Source organism: Tinamus guttatus, unplaced genomic scaffold (assembly GCF_059628265.1).
Source record: "Tinamus guttatus ecotype Peru unplaced genomic scaffold, ASM5962826v1 Tinamus_guttatus_pri_ptg000125l, whole genome shotgun sequence".
Taxonomy (NCBI): Eukaryota; Metazoa; Chordata; class Aves; order Tinamiformes; family Tinamidae; genus Tinamus; species Tinamus guttatus.
This window is the reverse complement of record NW_028288659.1, coordinates 1,906,297-1,925,861: the sequence shown is the minus strand read 5'-3', so window position 1 is coordinate 1,925,861 and position 19,565 is coordinate 1,906,297. Positions and strand designations below refer to the sequence as shown.

The following is a 19,565-nucleotide window of genomic DNA, read 5'->3' as shown; positions in this document are numbered from 1 at the left end:
GCTTCCCTGCTGCTTGTCTTCTCCACCAGCCTATTCCCATCCCACAGGCATTGCCTGACAAGAGCCCGTCCAGACAAGCTGTGAAAGTTGCAGCCCCAGTCTGGCGAAAGAGCTGCTTGGTTAGTCGTGGGGTTGTGCCCGTGTCGGTGAGCAAAGCACAGGCTCCGACACGCAGCCGGCGGGCGGCTGATACTGCACGCGCCATGCAGAAACAGCTTGTTGCGACAGTGCATCACAGACCTTGGCCCCTTAAAAGCCAGTGTTACATAAAGAGAGAAAGAAGAAGAAAGTTGCCAGTTGCCAGGCTCTTTCCCCACTCCAGAACTGCAGCATTTCATTTCTTAAGTCTCTGCCTGTGAAAACTCCCTTCCCTCATTGAAAAGACTGCTGATTTGAGCAGAAAGCTGACTGCCACTTCTGAGCTATTCAGTGTCTAATTTCTGTCCGACAAAGGCTTCATGAATAAGAGCTATATTAGTTTCTCGTGCACTTTTCACCATGTCTACACACTATAGTTTTTTCAAATCTGACTCTGTCAGCCACAGAACTCCCACTGATGCCACTGGATGATTTGACGGGATTTATACTCCAAAATCTACATGTTCAATTTTCTACCTGCAATAGTGGGACTTGATGAACTTGTCAGGCATCACAGAATTAATAATAAATAAAAACCTATTTTGAATTGGCATCCACTCCATCAGTGTAAAAGCAAACAATTCTAGTACCAAGTCCACACTGCTTGTATCTTATAGACCATTATTACTTGCTCTTCAATTACTCCCATCTGAGCTCAGAGCCATGAGCAGCACCCTATGTCATACTCTTCCTGATGCTTGATATCAGTAGTAGCTTTTTCAGGATGATTAGGGGAAACTGAAGCTCCAGTGCAAAGCACCAACCGCGCTGCAGATCCCTGTGATTCTGCAGTCCTGTTAAATGGATACTGGGAGTAAAAACTCTTGCCTTGCATGGGCAGGGGTTTCAGGGCCTGAAAATTCACCCTAGAATCAGCTGACTGTGAGCCGAGTCTCTTTACAGTTCTTTTATCAGTGCTGGCATCAGTCAGCCCATCCTTTTATTCACTCAGCCCTCTCCTATCCTCATTGCTCCTCCCAGTGCAAGTGCCAAGTCCTGAAAATACCTCCTCAGTACCAGGCCAGAGCTCCCAGGACTGTTCCAGAAACGAAGCACCAATAAGTGCCTGTTCTTCAATATAAACAAGCCTGCTCTTTACGTAAAAGTCAAACTATGACAGGACATAACTGTGAAGCCATAACTTATTAAATTAACCTTCAGATGCTGCATAAATGTACAGGATTTAGAGAGCAGAATACTCTTTTTTTTTCTAACAAACTCACAATTTTGAACTAAAAAAATATTGCCACTTCTTCCCTGCTAGGATTTCCCTGATATCACTAGGACAAACACACATGTCTGTCAGATAAGGCTGCTAAGTTCCTCCTGAGGCGTCCTCCAAGATCCTCTACATAACCTCTCCACTAGCCTCAAGCAACAGATAAATAATTCAGGTTGAGTTGTAACATCAAACCCTGTCACATTGCTCAGCTGGAGGAAAAAGCGACCTTCATAAGAGGCATACTTCAGTCTCCATCCATAGCCCACACCTCACTGAATGTGAGCATGTTTTTTTCCTAATGATAGAATTGAAAAGCACAGAGAAATGTCTAAGCATGGACAGCCTAAAGTGCCTATCAGTTCCTCCTTGTCCAGAGTTGGTTGGGTCAGTACATCGCTGTATGGACACAATACAGTCCAGAGAGCTTATTTTGGTCCCCTGTTCAAAAGCGTGGAGAGAGCCTCTGTGTGTGTGTGTTTGTATTTTGCTTTTTTTCTATTTTTTTCTTCAAGTATTGAAAAACAAGCTGCATTGCTGTAAATAATCCATTCTGGGTTTAGCTGGGATTTTTTTCCTTTTTGTTTTGCACCATGCAAGACACAACAGGAAATATGGCACCTCTTTCACTGTGCCATCCACCAGCCTGCATAGCAGGAAATACAAATCCCTCACAAATCCCTCACTTGCCTAAAGCTCCCGCACAAACCTCCCCAGCAAGACAAGGAACCCACATCTTGGACGCAACAGCTCCCAAGAGAGATTCTTGCTCCTCTCATCTGGCTGTCCCTTCCGTGGCTGTGCTGTCTCACAGGAGGGCTCTGGAGGGAAGAGGATGCACACTCAGCTGCACACCTCAATAAAGTGCTTGCTGGGGTCAGAAGGTGGATGACTCTGACAGGCAGCCTTGGGGTTCAAGGCTACGATGTCTTCAGCTGGCGTCGGTTCCACATGCCCCGCTTTGAGTGAAACCAATGGAAAAAGTTCCTCAGGGAGAGACGCTCCACTTCCAGGCCAGCCTGTAAAATCCTAGCAGAAGGAGAAGAAGGATCAGTTTAGGGAAATCCTGGTCATAAAGATATCAGGGTGTTTGGGTCCAGGAGATCTTGTTAAACTGCTGTTTAAACTGCTATTGTTTAACCTCCTGTTGTCAGGAGATGGCAAGCAAATTCAAGAGCTCAATAACTCAGAGTATCTCATATTCCATAAAAAGACATACACTGACTTTTTTATACACTGTTCAGAGTGCAGGATGACTGAGAAGGACTGATTAGAAGTAGAGACAGCCTTGCTAGGAGGAAGGACAACTAGCAACATGGAAATGCTTACGATGGAAGCCCTTTTCCCAGTGAACTAACAGAAAACACGGGACAGAGATCAAAATCCCAAGCTGTTGAGACCTAGAATTGGTACAGCAGGAAAAGACTCATCTGGTGTGCAGAAATGTGGGAAAGGGACACCCATACGCGTTTCTGAAAGTGATTCTTAAATATCTCTCTGAAACTTGCCCTTCTGGGCAATTACTATATGGGACAACATGGGAAGGCTGAGGTACTTAAACTAGACAGAGTGGTATAAACCACTCAAAGAGTTTTTTATGTCCACAGTCGCTTGTGTCTGATCTGCCTGTGGCCAGACACAAGCGTATTTTGGGTACATCTACTGCTTTAAGGATCAAAATATGCTCAAAGATTCTTCTTCACTGACCAAGTTTATGATGGTATTCACCACCTTCATTGCCTCAGATCCTGTTCCCCTCATCCTTGCTATTCCAGGATTTCACGGGTCTCCCCTCCGGAGAACATGGTTATCACAAGCCAAAAATGAAGACCTACCTGTCCAGGAGTTCCCAGTCCTCTCCTCCCCACCGGTCCCGAAACTCTTTCGTGTTCATCCCTCCGATCTTGTCCAGGTCAGACTTGTATATGCCCAGGAGACCAAACCCATTCACCTCCCAGTAGCCTGAGGAGAGCACAACAGAAGCACAGGCATGTTGGTACAGGTTTGCAGCACATCTGTTCCTGCAGCAGCTAGCAATGACCTTACTTTTGAACAAAATTACCGGAGTGACACTCGAGCTACTCCTAACACCTCGGGTGATGAAAACAATCCAGACACCTGAGAGACAACTCAGCACTAAAATAGAGGCAACCATATTAAAGCTTTGGGAAGTGAGAAAGGCTTAAACACAGATGGTACAGATGGCTTTCTAAACCTGCAGCACTGTATCCAAGTTACCTGGACTGTCCCAAATTGTCTCTCTGTCTAGACAAAAGAACATTTTTACATGGGAAATTTGCTTCCACAGGGGCTCAGGATGGCCACTTCTGTCTAAAGGAAATCCTATGCTTAGATGATCTGTGCTGCTTTCCTCTCCTCTGGGTCTGCTTTCCCTCACCCCGGCCTATCAGGCCTCCTCAGGAGGACAGGCTATGCACTTTAAAGAGGGAGAAGACCCCAGCCGGTGTCCTTAGCTGCAAACTTTTCCATCAGGTCCAAGGCAATCTTGGAAACGATTAGTTTCCAAGATTAGTTTCCAACTAAGGGTTAGTTAAAAGAACAGTGGAGATTGTGCTCTGGAGAGGTTTGCTATAGTGGAGGCAGGAAAAGCAGAGACCATGGAGCTGGGGTGAGGGCAGATAAACTGGCAGAAAGGAGGAAAGGAGTTATTTCCTAAGGAACTCCAATCTAAAAGACAATCAGGAGAAATGCCACAAGCTTGGCTCTTCTGGCTCTTTAATCTCAAATTTCAAGTACCTGTCACAATTAAACCTCATTCTACATCCTATAATGTACTGTCATCTAGTGGCCTTCACAGTACCTTGAGGTATAAACTGTCTAGTGATGGAAGAACACGTTTAGATGTTAAATCAGGTCTCAAGCACCCTCCATCATTACACAACGTTTCAGACTCCACTCTCTTACCATCAGGCCGTTGTGGAGACATGCCACAATGCAACCTCATGACCATGGGTGCAAATGCCATCTTGCCTTCTACACAGTGCTTCCGAATTGAATCAATGATCCCAGCTGGAAAGTGGATGTGGAGGTCGCACAGGAAAATGATGCTGTGTGGGTCCTGGAAATGATCACACCAGAATCAGTCACACAGAGCTCACCTATGCTGTAGCAGAAGCCAGTAGAGATGGGGGCAGACCTTGCCCCTTAATCTCTCCCCTAGATGTCCCACGCTAATGCTGGACACTGGATTATGAAGTTTTCAGCTGCTATCATCTGTGTTCAAGCAGCTAAATACTCTTAATGATGCTACAGTTGCCATGTTCCCACCACTGCACAGGGCAAAAGCAAATCAGCCAGCAGCTGCTCAATGACAAATATGAGCAACTATGATCAGACAGAATCAGTATGTTAAAGCTGCTAGTACTGATTTCCCTCCTGTTTGATAGTCCAAGGAGGTAGGCCAAGAACTTGACAGACCATAGAGACTAGTCTCCTCAGAGTAATGGGCAAGGACTCTTGCTGGGCCAGAGTGGATGGGAAACATATCTATGTCTGATCTGTTCTGTTGGGCTATTCCTTTTCCTAAAAAATGTGTGCAGTATGAAGGACAAGAGGGAGTGCAAGAACTGTAGCAGATATCTTCCTACACACCCTCAGCCCCACAAGCTTACCTTCACAAGGTCTATCCCTGCCTGCAAGCCAGCAGAACGCTCAAAATTCCCTGTCAGCTTCAGGTACCGATAGCTGTTGGTCAGAAAGGAAAGAGGTGAAGTTCAACGTACACACAGCGACGAGCACAAAAAGTGCTATAAATGGTGGTGCACCTCCGGCAGCCCCCGTGCCTAAAGTCTCATCACTACTGCACTTGTAGCACTTCTGCACCTCTTGTGTGAGCATGTGAACTCAGGGTTCCTTCAGAGCCCGGTGTGGTAGAATGGGGCTCCAGGGTGCTATAAGCATCTTCTCATTAATACAGCAAGGATGAGGTAATCCTTAGCAAAAGGCTTTTCAACTCTATTCTAAGGCCTTGGACTAGAGATTTTGCTAGGAACTTCTAGCACATAAAGGAAATGACTGCCCAGGGTTGATTCGGGTCACTGCACAGCAAGCTAGACATCTGTTCCAGCAAGTGAAGCCCCCAGAGCTCTCCATGCTTTCTGTCATGTTCTCAATACTTTCTTGTCTTCTCTGTCCTCCCCCTGTCCCATCCCCGTCAGACTTGCTTTATGTCCTCTAACAAACTTGAACGAAAGCTAGGGGATTAGAGATGTGACTTAAATATTACTTTGTAACATTATAGGCAGTGTACATACATGTACATTATAACATTATACGCATGTATATGTGCATGGTCTGGATGGATGTCATTTTGGGTTTACGTCTGTAGAAGGCTGTGGATCAATACACATCTTGCAGGTTTGTGGTGTTTGCAGGCATATGCATGTGAGTAGTTTTATAGACTAGGCAGCATTCTCACCTGCGTAAGCTGGACCTTTTCAGAGCCTTTTCTACATCCATGTCATTGCTGCTGTAGTCTGTTATGATGACATTGAAGTACGGATCCTTAGTGACTCTGAGCAGTTCTTCCATGTCAGAAATGAACTGCAGCACCCAGCGTGCCTGGTTTTTCACTGGTTGTATTGCAAGAGGGAGAGAATCAAAGCAAAACTGATTTCAAAGATGTCATGGCTTCTAAACAGGTAAGGCTTCTTGACCCCTCCCAAGCCCTGATAACCTTGGAGGGACACTGGAACAGCCCTTTGCTGAAAACCTGAACCAAACTGCACAGAAACCAGTGTTCTCGCCCCGTCATATTTCTTAGGGGATTTAACTTGAAGAGAAAGGAAATTGAGAGACCCTAAGGAGGTAGTTCAGGCTGACCCAATGGGCTGCCTCCAAGTGAAGCCCCAGGAGTGTTTTCTCTCCATGTGCCCATCTTCCCAGAGAGGCAGGTGGCCCTTACCTGGCACGACGAAGTGAACTACAGCCCGGTGGTTCCAGGTGAAGCCCTGGGGCCAGCACAACTCTGGCTCGTTAGCTACAGCCATCAGGTGCCGCTGGCGACCCCACGCTAGGCTCCTCATGGTCCTCTCCTCCTGCTCGTCCCCGCTGACGCCCTGCCAGCCCCGTGCAAAGATGTACTCTGAGAACCGGACAAGCCGCTCTCCTCGCTCCAGCAGCTCCAGCTCCAGCAGGTAGCGGCTCCCCCGCATGCGGTCCTGGCGTTTCTCCACGTTCACAATACGCTGCAGCTGGAATTGCCTGCAGGAGATAGAGTTAGGGTAGGCATCTTCCCCACCCACCAGCACCTCTATCTCCTCCGCCCTGCCCCGTTCATTTCCAAGCTCTTTCCTCTTAGGCAGGTACAAGCCTTTTGGTCTCCAGCATCCTGGTTTGCTGCACTGTTTCAAAATACCCATTGGAAGGTTTATAACTGCTCCCTAAACACACAAGCATGTGGGATTCAATTTGGGATTCCAGAATACAGAACAGCTGGTGGCAAGAATGAAGTAAAGGTGACACAGAAAGTAACAAATGCATCTGTAATATGGTAGGGGTGGTGATAAGTGAGCATATTTAATAACACCTTCAATGATCTTGGCAGATGAAGTACGACAGGGATACTAGTGAAATTAGGTGATGGCAGCTTATAAATAAGAAGTAGGACTAAGCAGTCATATAAGAAAGACTGTAAGGAACTGTAGGCCCAGAATAGCCAAAATAATATGAAATATCAGGTCATGTTCTTTGGGGTAATGACAAGAATTTCTCCTGGAAGAGGATGCTTATCAGTTGTAAATGCTAGGAAAAGCTTACAGTTCTGATTACTGAAATGGTGACTATGACTGATGTGACCTTGAAAAAACAAATGCAATCTTAAGATGTATCATGGCAACTATCTCCAGTGGTGACTGAGAATTAATAATACCATTCTATAAAGCATCTGGAATGTTACTTATATACAGAAAAAATAACCTAAAATGAAACTAGTATAGAGAAGAACAGAAAAATCACAGAAATAGGGTCAAACTCTTGAGGAGGGATAAGGAGGGTCGAATTGTTTGTCTTATGGAAGTCTGAAGGAGAGATGTCTGCTTGTTAGAAAGGCAATCAGGAGGATAAGAATTAGGAGGAAAAAGAACCATATTGCAACATATAAGCTGATTTCATGATCAGGTGGGGTATAAGAACAGTGGGAATCTGAAATATCTAGAGCATTAGGGTCTAGAAATCTAACTGGTTTTAAGATGAAGGTGTTTATGTTCAGATAAGGGTTTGGACTAGGTGGTTGTTTCTGAGGACAGGGGACTGAACCACATTGTCTGATAGGTCCCTTTTGGTCCTATGTCCTAAATAGTGCTAGATTCACAAACTGGGATGTGACAGACATCAAACCACAGGGGCATAGGAGTTCCAGGCCTATTCTGTATCAGCAGGGTTTCTTAATCTTCATCTGGTAAACCATTGCTGTGTCCTCTCAATAACTACATTGTGCAGGGAGGAAGCCAGCAGAAGACCAGGGATGTCAGCTGAACTGAAACATCCCATCTTCAATGTTCACTGCCGGCAGCTGTTGCAGGGTGATAAACAGCCTCCAGACATGATCTGGTGTCCAGCAGATCACATTTCTCAGCCCAAAGTGGTGTTTAAAGCCAAGCTTTTTACACAGATTCCTCTCCTAACGTTTTGTTTTCCACCTCTAGCTTATCCTCTTTAATGTAGTGTGTCTTCTCACACTGCAGGTGCTCCCTGTGCAGGGCAGCACACCAGATCCAGGACATTGCTCCTTAGTCTCCTTACCCTTTAGTCCTTTGGTTGAGCTTCTTTAAGAAGACGCGAGTGACCTCCATGGCCTCTCGCTCTTTTAGCAGCAAATTTCCTGATGTGTTGCATTTCAGGTCAATCCAGTCCGTGCGCAGCATATGGAAGTCCAGGTTGTTCATGCTGAAGGTCTGCTCCCAGTTCACTGCCTGGTCAAACACTGGTACATAATCAAACCCATCCTCATCCTCCTCTGGCTCCCCATCTACCTCCTCCTCTTCCTCTGCTGTCTCAATAGCTGCAGATTTTGTAGGAGATGCCTCCTGCACCTCTGTTTCACCCAAGTCCCTGCTGTTGGCCACCGTTTGCTCAGCAGGGTGGGACTCCGCTTGGTTCAGCCACGGTGCCTGTGGAGCCGGCTGCTTGCTGAGCCTGGCCACGCTCGCTGCGCTCCTGCTTGCTTTGCCGGAGACGGGGGCTCGTTCCCTGGCTCGTGCAGTGCCTGTTGGCTGCAGCTGGCTCTGAGATGCACTTAGACCTCCTAGAGGCCTCATGCCTCTACCAGTCCTCCTGGATGTGTCCTTGGAGCTGCGGAGAGGCTGTTCCTTTAGAGGCCACGCGGTAGGAAAAGATTTCCCCTTGTTTTTTTTGACCGGTGCTTCCCCGTGGGCAGCTCTGGCATGCTGCAGAGGGCTTGTAGAGTTGTCCTTGACTCTAGCTTTTAAATGGGTTTTCTTCATTAGTGGGATCCTCTCCAGGCCCATCCAGCCGAGGCTTTGGTTGGAGGCCAACGGGGCTGCTCTTACGGCAGGCCTCGTTGCACCTTTTCTCTGCAGTGCTTCTCCTAAGTTGCTGCCCGTAACTGAGAGGAGCCGGCGATGCTTGTGGAGGGAATAGTCCTCATAAATGTTATCATAGCCAGCCATCATGCTGGGAGCGTTCCCTGCCAGCTCTGCCCTGCGTGCACCAGGGTGCCCGGGAGGGCTCGTACTCTCCACATCCTGGTCTGCGTACTGCAGGTCATCCATGTTCCCCTCTGGAAAACCTGCAGGAGTAATCACAGTTACACCTCTCATAACCCTCCTGGGATGCTGCCTGTCCCCGTGCACCGAGCTGCCCCCTCTGTGCAGCTGCTGACCCATTCCCTCAGACATCCACCCTCCCAGAAGGAGCTCTTCCTTGTCCTGCCTCGCTCACCATTGCAGGGTGAGGGGCAGATCCTCCCTCTCACCCAGGTAGGGATGCTCTTGGACATGCAAGCTGTGCTGTTTCTGGTACTGAGCTCCCCTACACCTATGAGCCAGCACTGCCAAAGCCATGGAGACGTCTGGCTGAACCTTTAGCTATTGGTCTGGCCCCGGGTGCAAATGGAGGATGCCACACTGTGCATGTTGGCTTTGTCACTTCTGACCACATTTTTGCTGGAGTTGCATGGCCCACTGCCCTTTGGCACTCCCACTATGGCCACCTGGGCCCATTGCTAGGTGGCCTTCCATCCCGCCCTTAGGAAAAGGGAAAGTGGGAGCAAAAATGAAGTGGGACACAGGCAGAAGGGAGAGAGGGACCAAGTCTGGGAGGGTAAAGTACAGAAGAAGCTGAAAAAAGCTAGAGTAAACTGCCCAAACTTGAGGTCTCAGCAGTTAATCAGCAAGAATCTAATTAAAAAGGGGAATTTCGAGGCTACCTATAACATTTTTAGGAGGTATGTGAATCACATCATAAAACGAGCAAGTAGTAGAAACCTGTATATCATGTAGTAAAAAACAGGTTTCATGTAGAAACCCAGCATGCAGAGAGGCCTTTTTCTCCCCTCCCAGTCACAACTAGGAAGGGATGTGATTTGCCTAGCATGAAGTCAACAACTTCACACAGAAGTTGTCACAAGTCAACAATCACACAGAAAGAGTGACAGATAAAAAAGATACTCTAGGCTCTGATGTTAGGGTCCCTACCCGGCTGCCCTCTCTTCTCTCCAGAGTCCTGTCTTTTCTCTGGCTGGTCAAGTTTCATGTACTTGTAGAATCCAAATCTGCAGAGCAAATAACAAAATATAGGTTTCATAAAAGTTATTTTGACCTCTCCAGATAAATTCTAGCTACTGCTTTAGAGGTGGTGATTACAGAGGGTCATTACTCAGATTACATCTATCCATCATCTCTTGTTCCTCTTTTCCACAAAAGTCAGTCTGTCATCACCACCATCTTTCAGACTGTGGGACAACAGGATTTACTTTGCATTGTTAAAGATGTCTTCTCTCTTTCGTTATCACCGCAGTCTGCCAGACATTTTCTTGAGTGCCACCCGACATGCACAGGAGGAAATCCCAATGTAAGTACACTGAAACAGTCTTTTATCCTCCATTAAACTGTGTAGGACTCACCTATAATATAATGTAATGATCACAAACCCAAGGCATCAGACTGTAAAAGTGGCTGAAGTGGATAACTGCAATAATCTCCCTCTTCTCTCATGCTACCACTGTCTCTGTGTTGTGCCATCACATGCCTGTGCTGCAGCTTTGGGGGAATTCCCAGGACTATTTCCTCCTTGTGTGCCCAATACCAAGAAAAGACGTTTCTAGTTCCCAAATGCTGCTGCAATACAAATTAATTGCCAAAGCAATGAATGTGGGTGGCACTTTCTAGCCCACAGCAGCCATCTTCTTCATCTTGCACTATGAATCCCCATCCCAGATGCTCCCTCCCAGACCTACAGTACGTTTTATCTTCCAAACCTTGGAACAGAGATGTGCAAAGGAAGAAGATCTTGAGCACAAGGAGGCCATTGTCAGTCACTAAAAGAATGGCTCTGCTTGTTCCTCAAAAACACCCTCCTGAATGGAGGGAAGTCCTATCACAAGGTGCCTGCCTATGGCAGGGGGAGGAAATATGCACATGATGGTTTCCTCGGACAGCAATGTTTGGGAGCCAGCTCTGCCAGGGAGGAGGAAAACAGCAAATTTCTTCCCCCAGAGAAGAAGCCCAGTTCTGACTATGGTTTGGCTTTCATGGTGACAGACATCAGGAGGCTCCAGCTGCTGGCAGGCAAAGTTTGTGACAAATACATTCCCTGACATAGTTGAGGAAAGATACGCTGCAGCTCTGACCCAGCTTTCAGGTTATTAGAGCAAGAAAAGCAGCAGCAGCAGTTTTCCTTTGAGACCTAAACATATTCTCATTTAAAGGGAGCACTGGCTATCAAAAGAAACTATAAATGCGTTAACATCCTGCAGGACTTGGGAGGATCTTTAAGGTTCCTCAAAAAGCGAATATGAAATTTCACCCTAATTCCAACCTCAAATCCCTGCTATTCCATTCTCAGCATCCTGCCATGGCTGCCATTTCACCAGTCATGACTGGAAAGAGAGCTTTACCTTTCCAAGTAATAAGGGTTTTCCTGATAGAAGCATTTGTTGTCTTTTTCCATGTGGCTCAGGCGGCTGTAATCATTCGGGTAAACAAAGGATAAATGAACCTAGAAAAAAAAGGGAGGAAAATAAAACAAAAGCCCCAAAGATGCAAGACACCCCCAGACACAGTCACTAGCTAACCAGCCCTTTATAGAGGGAGCAGGGGTTGCTCACTAGCCATCTGCTTCTCAAACGTGCCCAGGAGCAGACTGTGAGAAGGAGTGTTGGAAAGGGAAAACAGAAGGGAGGTTTCTGAGATGTGTATGTGAATGTATCTTTTTATTCCTCTCTCAACATTTGCCTGTCCAAACTAGGCTGGTGACCTGTGTCCAACGCAGCCCTAGACATGGCTCTGCCATGAAGGGGATTAATCTCTGCTATGCTGCACGCCTCATTGGTCTGAGGCCCAAGGAGCTCTGTAAGACACACACACACACGCACGTGTCTCCCTAGACCAGAGAGCAGGCAATAGCACCTGACTCCTTTCCCTTATTGTTGCCCTCTGATATATATGGAGATGCTGCAGATCTAAACTGCATATGGTCAAATCTGCTCATGAATTTCAGTTTGGTGGAGGAGCCCATGACTAATCCGGCATCCTTCCTTCCTCCTTGAGTTTACTTGGGCAAATACGTGCCCAAGGAATAAGACTTACAAACTGGAGTCCCTGGTAGCGCTGCAGAGGAAATCCGTTCACCAGGTAGCTGGGCTTGTAAGGGCAGTCTGTCAAGGTGCGGCGCAGACGCGACTTGCTGAGCAGAGGCACTGAGAAGAAACACGTGGGCAAGCGTTACTAGAAAAACCTTGCTGCAAATGATGCAACAGCTTAGCTGCTTCTGTGCCTGGTTTCTATTTATCCATCTGATATGCTACCAGATACAGAAAGCAAAACATCTCGTACAATTCAGCTGTCTACACTGCTCTTCAGCACTTACACTACAGCTCTGTGACCGGGGACACCATGAGAGTCGTACTCTCAAGGCAGAGGAGACAGGCTTAGTCTATGCTTCTTCTCCTGTACCGACTGGCCTTGTATGATGCTCCTCTCTTCTGTGCAGGGAAGAAGAAGAGCTTGGACTTCGATAACATGGCTTAGCTACCTCTTCATTTTCTTTGCAAGTCATACCTTTATAAAGAGTGTCCCGGGGGTCAGGCTTCAACATGTCAGCTGGGTGTGCCTTGCTGCCCGCGTTGACAGCAGGCCGGCTCGCGTGGCTGGCTGCCGTCTGCGGGATGTGCCCCACTTCATCCATCTTCAAAAGCGTCTCGTCTAGAAACCAGAGAGAGAATGGAAGGGGGAGGAAGGGCTAATTCATCCTTTGCTTCCTTGCCTCACGTCAACCCTTTCTAAATTTTATTGCATTCTTGGATCTAACATTGCCTCTGTCATAGTCATGTTTAAACGGTGCTAATCAGGAGCCTTATTGCAAACCTGAAAGTACAGAAACTGCAAGGTGGGAACATGGCTTTCACTGAAAGTAAACACAGCGATGAGTGGGGAGATTACCACAGGGAAATGACCTGCTGCTTTGTGAGAGATGTGATGAAGAAACTCTGTGGTGCCAGGAATTACTGGACACCTCTGAATCGTTATGTTTGTCTAGGAGACTAGCATACCCGCAAGGAATTGGAGAGCAACAGTTATCCAGGAGCAAAAGGAAGCTTAAATGAGGGACTGAGCATTGGTTCTACATCTGCTGCGGCTCTGGGAGGATTTCATGCCTCCATGGATCTTGCTCTGAGGTGAAGGGTACTGAATAAATGTCCAGAAGGTAAAGACAATGTGCTGCCAAGGGCATGGGGGTTACTGTTGGCAGCTCCTGGGTGCTGAAGAACATGGTGGCCCCAGAAGGAATGGGAGCCTGACATGGAAGAGGGAAACACTGTAACAGAAGAATAGAGGCTGATAGAATGTGCCAGACAAAGAAGAATCCGGAGCACTGTGCCAGCCATGAGGGATCTTCTGGGCTGTGAGTCACACTTCTACAGGGACTTAATTAGGAGAAAAGAGCGGGAGGGAAAAGAAAGTGGTTAAGAGACCTAAGTCAAGGCCTTGTCCTGGTCAAGTGTCAGGATTCAGAAAATACAGCAACAGGCTGATATCCAAAGGAGAGGCTAATCTGACAGCTATCTAGATTACCTCAGGGAATCTTCCACGGGGAAAAGTGTTGTCATGGAAAAAAAATCCCAGGGGAGTTGGAAGGTAGTTGCAGTAGATATGGAAAGGAGGAGTATCGGCAGAGGCATGTGAGACTGCCAATATTAAGTACGGAAAGACAGGCTTACAAATCTGGGTAAATGTATCACTTGATGTGATAAGAAGGGTTTAGAAAACAGGAGGGACTGGGCTGTAGTGCTTGCAAAATCCAGGAAGGCAGACTCAATAGCGACTTGCAGGGACTCGAGAGAGGCATGGAACAAAGCAGCATCCCCTGGTTTCACTGGATGCATCTGTCCAGCAGCCAGTGCAAAGTCTCCTTTGTATCCCAGGAGTGCTCCAGCAGCCCCTTCTCCCCGTCATGCCCAGCTGCCAGCACACTCCTGTGCTCCGCACGTTATGAGCTTCACACTGTGCACCTCCATCCTGTGTTATTCTCACACCTGCAGCAGCTTCCCTTGCAAACCTCTCCTCACAGCCCATGTCTGACTGTACACAGCCTCACTAACTCTAAAATTCCCTAAAACAATGTTCCAAACTTTCTCCCAGTTCTCCCATGTTTAACAGTGAGCCACACTCTTGTCCAGAGCTCTCTTTCCTAACCTGTCTCCAGGTGTTTCTTTTAATAGTTTGCACACAATAGTTCACCTGGCTGGACTATGATTCATGAAACATCTGTGTTAATTGGAAGGTGCTCAAGAAAAGTTATGGTGAAGATACTTACTAGCAAAAAGAGAGAGGTATTGGGAGTCAATGACTTTGAACTTTGCTTCTGGGTCATTCAGTCTCCACTGGAACAGAGAAATAAACGAAAATGAAGTGTGAGTTGCCTTCTTTTTTTAAAAAAAAAAAAGATTTAATTGAGCCTGAGCAAAAGGAACAGGCACAAGTTGGTTTTTAACCAGATGAGCTCACAGCTTCCTCTTTTTCCTTACTATGAAAGAGCCTACCTAGCAGCAAGAGATTAGGAAAGAGCTGAGACTTGTCTAAAGCAGGAAAGGACACGGCACAGCAAGAGCAGAATCACAAGGATAGAAAATGGTCCAGACACAGTGAGGATTATCCCACATAGAGGGAGGTGCATGCTCAGGAAAGAACTAGATGAATGTCATGCAAAGAGGAGCCAGGGTCTGGGAAGGAAGGGAAATCATTACAGACTTCATTCCCAAGCTCTGAGGGGGCATACAGACTGCATGGCTATTTGCATAGACTTACTGCTACTTCCACATGGTCTGTTCCTTTGTCATCTTGCTTGTGCAGCACCTCGAAATAGTACCTGCCTGAAGCTGACAGCCTGTGAAGAAAAGTGTGTCTGTCACTAAGAGCGTTAAAGAACATTTTTTAGCATGTCAGGAGACAAAGGGTGTAGAGCAGCTGCTCAGATTACACACAGCCTGATTCCCAGGGTGGGTAGGGTTAGGGCTGCCAAGAAAATCCAGATGCTGATGGCTGGATGGATAGCTTCTCCTGCACACCTGCAATGCTTCGGACTCTTCTCCGTTAATTCTCCGTGTTAGCCTCACCTCTGAGAAACCTGGCCAGTTCCAAGAGAGAAGGCTCTGGAAACAGTTCCTAGAGAGGAGCTTGGATTTGCTAATGGCTGCTTCCTCAAAGGAAAAAAACATTCAATATTGCCCTCGGCAGCAGATTCAGAAGGCAGCTAGTATAGGTGTGGCTCTGCCACTTTCACTTTGACAATACCCCAGAATAACCTCTTTCTAGCTTCAGGTCCTCAAAACAAATGTGAATTCTCTTTCTCTCACCTTCTGACTTTCCTAGGCCTGTGCAGAGGTGCCTGAGGGTGAGGGGTCTGCTCACTCACCTCACCATCTTTGACCGCTGGCTGTGAAATTTTCCAAACTCCCCTGGTGCTGTCCACTCCTTCCCTGTCTGTGAAGAGACAGCAAACAGTTTAGTTAAGATTCATTTATTCCCTGGCTACTGTGCAGCTAGGGCTGGGGCAAAAAAAAAGAGGAAAACTTGAGCCATTCCTCTTGGTAAATTGTCTGTGACATCCACAAGCTGAGGATATATTTAAGTCCCTTAACCATGAACCTGGGATTCCCAATGGCAGTGCCAATACATGACTGGCTTAAGCTATGTCATGTTGTACCAGTCCTGCATCTGTGGTGGTGTTGCCTATATTGGGCTGGTAAAGAGACTTGCTAATTCCAGCCAGCTGAGGAAATACATAAGATAAGAGGGTTTCTGTCCCCACAGAAATATTAAAGCCTTGATGGAAGAAGCCATGCAGCATGCACTGTACCTTGCCTACACTGGCCAGCAGCTGGAGACCAGAGATCTTTTCATCTGGACTCAGCCAGAACTCAGCATTGTCATCCGCAGCAATGGCAAACTGAAACTCCCCTGTTAAGAGATTGAGGGAGTAAGTAGGGCAGTGGGATAGATGCCTATGCACAGAATGGATTCAGACCCTCCAATATGTTACTGTCACCCTTTTTTCCTATATTGTGCAACCATACTTGTCTTTTGGGTATTAGTCTCCTCCTCTGATCCTGTCTGAAAGCCTTAACTACTATGATTTCATACCAAACTGGTATGCAACTGGTTCACTGTCCCTTCCTCATTGGCTTCATTGGCCTGAAATTTAACCTGGAGAGCTAAGGCCATGTAGAGTCTCCTTGGCTCCAGTTTTTTCTTCCAGAGCAAATGTTTTGCGTGAGAAAATGTTTATCAAAGAATATATGTGTGGAGCTACAAAAAGGAAACAAAGGTGTTTGGGTCTCGCTGTTCTGGCCGGTGTTACAGGGATGGCAATCAAGGGCCGGGGACCAGGAGCACATGGGTGAGTGTTAGTGGGCTGCTTTGGGCAGAAGCATGTAGATGGGTGATACAGATGTCATGTGGGGTCAGATGGTATTCATGCACCTGGGGAGCTGAAGAAACATAAATGATGTCATGTGCAGTCTTGTGCATGCAAGAAAGAGAGGAAATGCTCAGGGTCTGCTCTTGCTCATGTGCATGTCACAGGGCTGTGTATTCAGGACAGCATTGTTTTTTATCTGATGCTTCAAATCTCTTTTATTCTCTGCTTTTCTTTTTCAGCCTATAATGGTGACAGATGTGTTTCATCCATGCCAACACAACAGCCAGTTATCCACAGCTAGCAGTGCTGCCTACGTGAGAGACCTCATGCTCGGCTTGCCTGGGTGAGAGCGTTATTCTTCAGTGTCAAGAAAGGAGGGAGAAGCAGATGGGAAGACACACGAGAAGCAGCACAGCAGCCTCACAGCCCTCACCATCAGTGAAAGGATGTAGGTAGCCAAATATTCGGAGACCGTAGTTGGTCCATTTTGGGGACACAGCCAATTTCTTCAGTGTCATTCGTGCCTGAAATGGAAGAAGGAAAAAAAATTAGATATCTCTGCCCCTTTCTATCCTTCAACCAGTTTCTGAGGCCTGGCAGTTCAGCAGGAGTAAAATAAGCCTCCTCCCCACTGCAGAAGAGATGGCTCCTCAGAGCCCTTGTAAAAGCTGCCTGAGGACACTGTTTCCCCAGAACCTTGAGGAAGGAGAAGGTATGGTGATGCACAGGAATGGGGACAAGGAAGGACAGCTGGGAAATGGCACAGGAAGGGGAGCCATGGGAAAGGGGTGTCTGGGTCTTACTCACATGCGGGTAGAGGGGGAAGTGGAGGTTTTTCCTGAGCTGCTCAGTGGAGCTGCCACACCAGTCCTCAAACACGTGCAGATTGGCCTGGCCCTGGAACTGGGGATGCAAAAACAGAGGAGAGTGAATTGCTGCATCACTCCCGCGCATCCTTCCCCTATCCAGCCAAGCTCTGCAACAGCACCCAGCACTGGAGCCCTGCTGAGAGAGAAGGAAGATCCCACTGCCATGAGGGTGTGAGTCTGCAAGAGACATGGGCCTTGTATCTAACCCACTGAGGGGTTTGGGTTGGGACCAGGTGACAGTGTTAAGAGGACCAGGGAAGTATGACAGTGCTGGGGAGAACTCAGTTAAATGGTTGGGATGCTTGGAAGACCTTGCTGGTGGGTGAATCACTTCATTTTGCTACTCCATGTTGATGTTCAACCAGAAAACTGTGCTTTGAGGCCATGGTGTGGGACACCCTGTGACACAGCAGCAGCCCCCTGCAATCCAGCTTGCAGGGGCAAGGTTTGATATTGTCCAAGAAGGCTTTTGGGGCTCCCCCACCACTTCAGGGCTATTTTTCTGGCCAGAAGAAAAGGGACACTGTGGAGGGGAGTTGGTAGATGACCTTTTTGAAGCAGGTCTGCATGGTGAAACTGAGAGAGGGTGGTGGGAAAAAGAAGAAGTTCTGGGAAATGTGTGCAGTTGGGGAGTACACAGGCAGTTCAATGCATGATGTCACTTCAGCATAGACTTTCTTGTCTTGTGTTTTTTTTTCTTTTTTTTTTATTTTGTTTTTATTTGTTTGTTTTTGTCTTATGCTATTTCAAGGCAGAAGCTGACCTGGCCTTTCAGGAAAACCCAAGCTCTCTGCATGCAACCAGTGGAGCCAGACACTGAAACTATCCTCACAGAACTAGCTTCCAAAAGTGGAGAATAAGTAAGCTGGAGACTCTAGAGGCTACTTTAGATGGGGAAATGCAGAAGAAAGGAGTAAGTTGCCTTGGCGCTGGGAAGGTTTGTCACAACTGTCTTGTCTATATAAGGAACTACGAAGCCATTCCGAAGCTGAGTGAGCAGGGCTTGGAAATGGTTGGAACAGCACCCAAATGTCTACAGAGGGCAGCAAATTCTCAGTTTTCCTGGAGAGTCTCTCCAGCAGGTTCGCAACAGCACTCTAACCCTTCTGTGCACTTCTGGCAAAGGAACCCTTTCATGGAGTTATTTTTCCTTGGATAACAGGTTGGGTTTGTGCTCTGTACTGCACTGTGGCTTGAGGGGAGGACATGGAGCAGACTTGGCCTGGCATCAGCTCATGCAGTAATGCTCCCTGTGAGCTATGGGCTTTAATCATGCACGTGAAAACTACTGCTGCGTGCCAGGCAAAACAGCCTCGAGCATTGCTGTTCTCCAATGGTTTCTCCCCAGCCTCCCTCACTCAAGTCTGCACTGCTGGCAGGGGCTCCACGGCTTGTCTGGACATCCGCGTTGTTCCCCTCTATCCTCTTCCTTCCTCCTCTGCTGACAGCCCTTAGTCCAGATTCTCCCCATGGGGTAAGAGGAAAGGAAGCAAAAGAAAATGGATATAATTCACCAATGTGATGCTGCACAGAATTAGAGAGGAACTGCACAGAGAGCGATGGATCTCGCCAAGAGAAACTTGGGATGCTGCAGGGAACTAGGATATGAATAAATTATTGTAAGAATCACACATGCAGAACTGGAATGTAATTGCTGAACAAATCCAGATTCATGCTGAAGGGTCTTGAACCACTTTTTTAAGCCAAATGCAGTAATGGCAATTGCTGCTTCTCATGGAAGGTGAACCGATGTGCACAAGTTGGGCTACCACAGCTGGTCATTGCCAGAAACCAAGTCTTCTGGCAGTCAGTCTCTGCTACCCACAAGTGATGCTATTTTTCTTCCTAGAGAATTGTTTGCACGTGGCAGATAGCAGGCTCACATCTGTATCCAGTGTAGCACAACACTCCCACGCTGCAGAGAGGCCGGCACTGCAGTTACATCATTGCAAAGAAAGGCCCAGGGGATGCTCCCAAGGCTCAAGGCTACAAAGGAGCTGGGTTTGGCATGGGGTAGTCCAGATACCAGAATGAAATTCTGTGGGGAGAAGTCCCAAAAGGGAGACTAGTCTCACTCCAATGTTTGCAGAGGAAACCTGAAGCAGTCCTGCTCTAATACAGTTCTTTACTGCAGACTTTTGGCAGTATGAGGTAGAAGGCAGCAGTAAAGCAGGCACCGCTGTGCTAAGTGCTTTGCCAATGCATAAGAGATGGCCCTACAT

At 47.3% G+C, this 19,565-nt stretch overlaps 1 protein-coding gene across 1 annotated transcript in view; it reads right to left on the bottom strand.

Annotated features, from left to right (window-relative positions):
* Positions 1-1,960: 1,960 nt before the first annotated feature.
* The window catches only part of B4GALNT3 (beta-1,4-N-acetyl-galactosaminyltransferase 3), a 33,331-nt gene continuing 15,726 nt past the window's right edge, over positions 1,961-19,565 (bottom strand). Inside the window, exons 7-23 of the mRNA XM_088521681.1 lie at positions 17,282-17,377; positions 16,908-16,998; positions 15,914-16,014; positions 15,470-15,537; positions 14,863-14,941; positions 14,372-14,438; positions 12,616-12,759; positions 12,145-12,254; positions 11,454-11,554; positions 10,033-10,109; positions 8,120-9,125; positions 6,282-6,580; positions 5,796-5,949; positions 4,990-5,062; positions 4,283-4,436; positions 3,193-3,319; positions 1,961-2,386 (exon numbers count right to left, since the gene is read on the bottom strand). Of these exons, the coding sequence (XP_088377807.1) occupies positions 2,278-2,386; positions 3,193-3,319; positions 4,283-4,436; positions 4,990-5,062; positions 5,796-5,949; positions 6,282-6,580; positions 8,120-9,125; positions 10,033-10,109; positions 11,454-11,554; positions 12,145-12,254; positions 12,616-12,759; positions 14,372-14,438; positions 14,863-14,941; positions 15,470-15,537; positions 15,914-16,014; positions 16,908-16,998; positions 17,282-17,377 (2,856 nt within the window). The 3' untranslated portion in view covers positions 1,961-2,277. The remainder of the gene's footprint in view (positions 2,387-3,192; positions 3,320-4,282; positions 4,437-4,989; positions 5,063-5,795; positions 5,950-6,281; positions 6,581-8,119; positions 9,126-10,032; positions 10,110-11,453; positions 11,555-12,144; positions 12,255-12,615; positions 12,760-14,371; positions 14,439-14,862; positions 14,942-15,469; positions 15,538-15,913; positions 16,015-16,907; positions 16,999-17,281; positions 17,378-19,565) is intronic.